Source organism: Gastrolobium bilobum, unplaced genomic scaffold (genome assembly GCF_033153095.1).
Source record: "Gastrolobium bilobum isolate Gb01-03AN ecotype WA unplaced genomic scaffold, APGP_CSIRO_Gbil_v1 utg6994, whole genome shotgun sequence".
Taxonomy (NCBI): Eukaryota; Viridiplantae; Streptophyta; class Magnoliopsida; order Fabales; family Fabaceae; genus Gastrolobium; species Gastrolobium bilobum.
The window spans coordinates 148,717-156,670 of record NW_026896867.1 but is presented as its reverse complement, the minus strand read 5'-3'; the positions used below and the strand labels follow the sequence as shown (position 1 = coordinate 156,670).

At 30.1% G+C, this 7,954-nt stretch overlaps 1 protein-coding gene across 1 annotated transcript; it reads right to left on the bottom strand.

The window, feature by feature from the left end:
- Positions 1 to 297: 297 nt before the first annotated feature.
- On the bottom strand, positions 298 to 1,611 carry LOC133302512 (uncharacterized). The gene has a single exon (XM_061502305.1). The coding sequence runs from the start codon at positions 1,609 to 1,611 to the stop codon at positions 298 to 300; it is 1,314 nt and encodes a 437-aa protein (XP_061358289.1).
- Between the last annotated feature and the right edge of the window lie 6,343 nt (positions 1,612 to 7,954).

Here is a 7,954-nt window from a genome sequence, read left to right as displayed (position 1 = left end):
CATCAGGTTCAAAAGTAATACAATTTCAAAAGTTTGCATACGCATCATAAGGCCAGAGGCTTCAGACCTTTTTGCATGCATAAGGGTTGCATCGTCTTTTATAATTTCTAGCACATCAAGCATAAGATCAAACAATGTACAGAGACTTACCAATGATCGGTAATGTGAGCTCCAACGTGTGTCCCCTGGTCGTGACGAACTCATTTCTTGATTCAAGTCTCTCCATGATTGAACATCATTGCTGGCAATACTTTTGACTATCTCATCAAATTGATTTTCTCTCAAAATATATGCTCTTTAGCAAGAAGCACCAACTGCATTACACAACAACGGTATAAAATTAAAGAAGTCAGTTAATGCGTAAACCTTTTTAGCACAAGCTATTAGAGCTAACTGAAGTTGATGTGCAAAGCAGTGAACATAGTAAGCAGAATTATTTTCAACTAAAATCAAGCTTTTCAGACCACTGAATTGACCACTCATATTGCTTGCATCATCATAACCTTGACCACGAATCTTTGTCAAGCTCAAGCCATTTTTGGCAAAAATTATCTCAATCGTTTCTTTAAGTGAACTAGATGTAGTATCTGAAACATGAACAAGACCAAGAAAATGCTCAATAATGTCACCGTTGCAGTTCACATATCTTAAAACAATGGCCATATGTTCTTTAATTGATATATCACGAGCTTCATCAACTAATATCGAGAAGAAATTATCCCCAATATCTAAAATAATAGCTCTGATAACTAAACTAGCAGCAACATTAGTAATATCTTTCCGAATTGAGGGAGCTATCATTTTGAGATTCTCTGAGGCATTATTCAAAGATACATTATTTACCTCCTCAATGCTTTCACAAAGGAATTTTACAAGCTCCACAAAATTTCCCTGATTCATTGAAGCATCTGTCTCATCATGTCCCCGGAAAGTCAAACCTTGTTGTATGAGATATCGAATACATCGAATAGAACCATTCAAATGAATACGATAATCTTGTTTGGCTTTGTCAGAAATGCCAGACACAACAATGTGAATATGTTGATTTTGATTCATCAAATATTTGGCAGCACTGAAGCACAACTTATGAATGCTTCTAACTTTCCCAATATGTTTAAAAAGCCATTGTTTGTCCTTCCAATTGCTAAATCCTTCTCCTGCAAATGAATCATGACCACCCCTTCCATCACCATGCTCACATTTAAATAGATAACAATGTAAGCAAAATACAGCATCTTTTGATTCATTATACTCCAACCAAGTGTCAATCTCATTGTACCATTGAGGATTAAATCTATGCATTTTACCCACAATTAGGGATTGAGGAAAGTTGTCAATTTTTGGTTGACAAGGACCATTCGTTAGATAAATTCTTTGAATCATTTCCCTTTCTTGAGCACTCTTCGTAAATCTCATAGTAAGAAGTATTTTACCCGGATCAGGAACATACAAATCCTGTGGACCTTCTACTGTTGGTTTGTTCTGACTTGAGGGAGTAGCACACTCATTTTGTTTATCTTGAAATAAATCAATAGACGCAGATTCAGATCGAGAACGTTTAGTACTACCACTACTTGACTTTGTAAGAAAAGAACCTACGTACCTTTCCATCCTAAAAAATGGCAAATGAAAAAAATGAATCAATAAATAAAAAATAAAAACCATACAGCTCCTATTTAGCTCCTATAGAAGGAATCTATTTGAGAAATCTATTATAAAATCATTCACTGTCAATTAATCTTGTACTGAAGAACCAAGAAAATGTCTCAATATTTTTCAGTTTGTCTGATTAAAGCTTTAAGCACAATTGCATAAATCAACTCTGTTCAAAATGTGATGAAGTCGGTTCATTGTTTTCCTTTTCTATTACTTTTAATTCCAATTATTTGTTCTTTGCCTATCAGCAACATGACTTATATTGTTGAAAGAGATGACCTTTGTATTTTCTTTCCACATATTAGCCCCTAAAATCAATTTGGTCAAGCAAATTGAAGAAAACGGGGAGTCACTAAAGTACATCTTCTTTAGTGCTAACCAAATAAATATTTTAGCAATATTTTTATTATTTTATTTACTTATGCATGACCTATTCAAACTTGTGGGCATCATAAACCGGTTTAAGGAGTAAATAGTAACAAAATATTCCCTGTAGCAATGAATCCTATATAATATAAGCATTAATATGTATAAATGACTATGTTAAAAACAGAAACAAATGAGATTACTTTGATAAAGGAAAAGAACCATGCTAGACTCTGCTTAAAATAAAGAAATAAAGGGTAAAAAAAAGAAAGAGATAAAATAAATAAACCTGGATGGCTATGGGTGAAGTGAAGGTGTCCTATATGATTGGTCCCCTGCCACTTCGTCCTTTATGTGCTGCACCTATGAAAGGACCACAAAAAAAGCCAAATAAGATCCAACCCTTTGCACACTTACACAGATAGGAATGAAAATGCAACTTCAAAAATCATATATAAAAAATGAGAACAAACTAATCATACAAAAATTGTATAGAGCTCTCTGATGACTGCTGTTAGGTACTTAGGTTTGGATAATGGTCTAATGGAGGTGGTTAGGTCACGGGTGGAGGAGAAAAAAAGCGAAAAATAAAATAGGAGGAGGAAGAAACTTGAATTTTAAGTGAAGGGTATTTTTGTATTTTCACATCAAATTTTAAGGGTGGGCACGTGCCCTATTCTCTTGGACGTGTGTCCACCTCTGTGTGATACGGTTCGTGATTATAGGCTCCAATTTGGAAATATTTCAAAAAAATAATGTGACTATTTTCTCTAAAAGGTATTTACTTTCAAGTTGCAATACCAAGTCACGGGAAAAAAAACATTTTTACATTAAAAAGACAGCCGTTAAAATCAAGTTAAAATTCTGGTCGTTGTACATTTCTTCCGACTATGGTCAAAAGCCAAAGCACTAATTTCCAATTTTTGGTTGGATACGCTTTTCATGACTTTTAACTTAAAAAAATAAATAAATAAAACATATTTTTTCATAACTATTCCGCAAAACAATTTTAAGAACTAAAATATCAGAACATAATCATGCAAATCCTAAATTTTTTTTAAACAGTATTTTCATTGAAATGGATTTTTTATTCTAAAAATTCACAAAAGGATATTTACACAAAAAAGAGAATGGTTGAATGAAAGTTTTAATTAATCATTATCATAAAGTTAGAGATATGTAAAATTGTTCACGTTTGTTCGTTTATGCATTTATTTTAAGGAATTAATATTTTTGATGTTGTAGGAGATAAAATTATTTCCTACACATAATGAGAGAGCCAAATTAGAACCAGCAAGTGCCAACTGATTTCATAAATCAAAGGCTTTTTTTGATCTTCTGTAACTGTAAATGGTTTGCTTCCTCTATAGTTGCTGGTTTTGACACTAGCTTCTTCTATGGTTGATTGATTTTTGGCATTGGCTTCTTAATTTTTCTGGCTCCGCCATTGTCAACACACATAAAAGTATGTGAGGCCTATTTTTTCTTTCTTTTCTCTTTGCATGGCTTTCACACTTTTATGTGCGTAGGATATAATTTTATCTTCTACAACACGAGAAATCATCTTATACAATATAAGAAATATTAATCCCTTATTTTAATTAGATGAAATGATTTTATTGATGGTGGAAATTAGACTCTTGCATCGCTCTTTGAAAATTTTAATATACTTTGAACAAAATCTTGATCTAATATTGTAAGAGATAAATTTATCTTTTACATACATATAAAAGTATGTGGAGTCCATGTTTTCTATTTCTCTCTCTCCTCACATGGTCATATATGAATCACACACACTTTTATATATATATATATATATATATATATATATATATATATATAGGAAATAAAATTATTTTTTATAACATGAGAGATATTAATCCTTATATTCAATTAAGTAATTCGATTGATATAATATTTGAATTACTGTGATTTAGGGGTGTAGATAGGCTAGGTTAGGGTAGACATTGGCTTAAATAGGCCAGACCTGTGTAAAAAATATTGGGTCTGGCCTAGCCTGTGTAGACCCCAAATTACAAGTTTGTCCTGACCTATATTTAAAAAATAAAAGTGTTGGCTTAGGCCTGTTATCTTGTTTAAGTCTATTATTAAACATTCAACAATTAAAAGAATAACTAATATAATATTATTTTATTATTTAAAATTATTAAAATAATAACTTTATTTAAAATAAATAATATGATATAGGTCGATCAGTAGGCTTGTAGGCCCAACATGTATAAAAATACCTATGATATGTTTTTTAAATAGATTTTTTTTAAAAGTCTAGGTCTATTCTATTTTACTATTTATATTAGGTCAAACCTGACCTAATATAAGCGAGGCCATAGACCCATATAAGTCAATTTAGTCCATTTACACCCTTAATGTGAATGGACACTAAGATCACGTTGTTTTTTCTTTTTGGAGTGTTTGAGAAATGTCATGTTATACTGTGTTAGCCCATTATCAAAGAATGTTAATAACACATTTTTTTATGCTCTTTTTAATAATATTTTGTGAAATCCTATACTGGTTCTACTAAACATTATAGACCAACTCTATTAGTAATATTAGTAAAAAAAAAAAATCATTCTCCAATTAAACTCGATTAGAGGGTGTGGGATAAGTTTTACTCTTGTAATTAATTACAAAGAGATTGTTACCACTGGTCTGTTTAGATTTCACCTAATAAAAGACAAAATATTAAAAATATAGTATTTTCTTATCTATCTCATTGTTTGCATGTGTGTATGTGTTGTGTTGTGTTGTTTTGGTGTTTTTAAACAGTCTTACAAATGGTTGATTTGTTATTTTGCTATTTGCTCTTCTTAATTATGAAACACAATTCTCATTTATGCGATAAGTGAGTTGCATTGGAAAAGCTCAAAGTCAAATGCAATCAATGGTTCACTAACAAAATGCAATTGGGCATAATAGTTTGTCATGTACCCGTAAATATACAACCGAAAGAAACAGAAGAATAAATTAACTACACTTGCTAACTGAGAATATGGTCCGAGAAATAATAAAGGGTCAGGTGAACAGGAATATCTCGTTTCCACGAAAATTATAACACACAGAATTTCCATGTAGGCTCACTAGTTAAGGTTGAGTATAGATTTTCACCAAAAAAAAAAAAAAGGTTGAGTATAGATAAACTAGTATTAAAAGGACAATAAATAAAATGAAAACTATATCTGAGAATGAGTTGAAAAAAGGACATTAGATTTAAGAATGGATTAGGCATTGATATCCCTAAAAATTACTATGTTGAACAAAAAAAAAATGGCTTTAATTTGGGTTAAAAAATTATAATGATAAAAATTATTATAAATTTGGAATAAATTATAATTACAAAAGCATATTGATTTTCACCCCAAAATAATTTTGTTTTAGATTCAATAAAAATAACTTATCTAAAAAAAACGAATCCAAAAAATATTTAACTACTGTTATAACAACACAACTTAGCTAGGCAGATCTATTGCAATATGCTAGTGTTTTCCAACACCAAAGTATTTGAGAGGTCTGTACCCAAATATATACCTACACATATCTGGTGCAAAGAGAAAAACTTTGATGCTCCCAATTTTTTTTTTCCTTTTTACTCATTTTTTTAATATTTTTCTTTTAAGTTCTAATTTTTTTCATTTTTAATAAAATGAAACACCGATTTCAGTGCTCCCATCCCGGTGCAATAAAAATTTTCTCCTGATGCAAAATAACATTAAAGTAAGGGTTTGATATTTCTCATGTTGTAGAAGATAATTTTATCTTTTACATACACATAAAAGTATGTGGGACCTATATAAAATCATGTGAGGAGAAAAGAGAAAAAAAAAATATATCATTCTCACATAATTTTATGAATGTGTAAAAAATAATTTTATTTACTATAACATCAGATAAATTAAGCTCATAAACTAAACGATCTAAAGGTTGGTGAATGCAGTAGATTTATTCATGACATACACATATCACACCACAAAAAATTGACACTTGAATTTTTTTTTTTTTTTATATGCACATCACAAAAAATACCTCATTTTAATATGTTCATCGCACTGAATTCATAATGCGATGGGTGTATGGTAAATATTTTGGTAAAAGTATTACTTTTTGCCATATTTAACAAATGATGTAACGATGTTCGGTATATCGGGAGTAACAGAATTATTTTCCTACGAGTGAGAGGAATAATCCATCACAATCCTAGTCTCGGGCATGGGCCAACCTAAACAATCCAGAACAAGAATAATCTATCAAAATCATTTGCAAGGGAATTTGCGACGGAAAGTAGTAGCGAGGATGAATTATTCAATCATAGATCACAAAATATTAAATATTATTGCACAACCGATGCTTAAGACTACAAGAATTAAGGATGTGATCAAAATATCAATATAAACTTATTTATTGCAAGAGAATTTAGAAATATAAATCAAATAAAAATTAAAAATTAATCATCATTTCCATTATGCAATTATAGAATTAAGAAACTTAATCTCAAAAATAAATCATCCAATACAAAGGTTAAAGCTTCGTCCTAAAAATATAAATTGGCTACATAAAATAAAAGAAAATATCAATCTCAGAAAATACAAAATAGAGCCAGTTGAAATGTTCGATCTTTTTCAGTTTTGTTTCTTGCCATGCTCCCTTTCGATCTATGTTGCTATCATTCACTTGCTATTCATACAAATTTCAGTACACCCAAAATCCAATATTAGATTTTTTTTTTCATACTTCCCAGTTTTTTTTATGGGGGAATTGTTTCTCGATGCTAGATAAAACATTCCCCCTCCAACGGACTCATCAAAAAATTTTGATTAAGGTTTTTTTTTATTATTTTGTTATTGTATTATTTTATTTATTTTTTATATATGGTGGTGGATCTCACATGCTTTGTTTCTATAACATGAGACAATAAATCTTCTATAATAGGAGAATTGTATTTCTCTTTTTTGATATACATAATTGAGAGAGACAACAAGGAAATTAGATTTATTTATATTTTTTTTTTGGTATATCAATTTTAATTATCTTTTTGAGGCGAGTCGGCTCCTAGAACATCCCAACAAGTTTGAACTCTTTGAGCCAATATAAAATTAGTTTTAAGTCAAAACTTAATTACACTTAAAAATCCCCTCCTTATATATTTGGTGGGATTTGAATTTAAATTCTATCCTCATTTTACATAATCTGTATTACCAACTAAATTAGCCATGTGTAGGGATGAAACTGGGTCGGGCCTACGGCAGCCCAGACCTAACTTAGTAAATTTCGTAAAATAGGCCGAGTTTGGGCATTGAAAAAACTTGTTTAATAAAAAAGTCGTTGGCCCACTTTCACAATGCCTGACCCATAAGCTACAGGTCAGCCTATATTGTACTATTTATTTTAAATAAAATAAAATAGAATAAGTATGCCTTGAAGAAAAAATAAAAGATATAAATTTAATCAATTGCAATTATTTATAACTTAATTATATTCGATTATATCTTAATAGAAATCTAATTTTATTTCTCATGTAGGAGGAACCAACATTTCAGCATGTTAGATTGTGTATATGAATGTAGTAAAAGGTTTTTGGGAGATGTTATACTTACTACAAGCATCATGATGTGTTTGTTGGATTCATGTAGTTATTTTAATTTACATAGTATGAATTTGTTTGTTAGATCGGATGAAATATATGTTATTTAATTTGAGTATTTTGCTTTTGAAAGTGACTTAAATGTAGATTGTATGAGTTTTGTTGTGATTCATGATTCTGTTTGGACGTTGAAATTATGATTTTTGGTTTAGCAACAGAATTTAAGTATTTTGTAAAGTTGATTCATGGTTCTGCTTGGAAGTTAAAAATTAATAGGCTAACGGATTAGGGCAGACCATTTGTTTTTTTTATAAACGGGTCAAGCCAGACTAA

Excerpts from the sequence above, each read along its gene's own strand:
- LOC133302512 (XM_061502305.1), bottom strand. The coding sequence starts at position 1,611 with ATGGAAAGGTACGTAGGTTCTTTTCTTACAAAGTCAAGTAGTGGTAGT.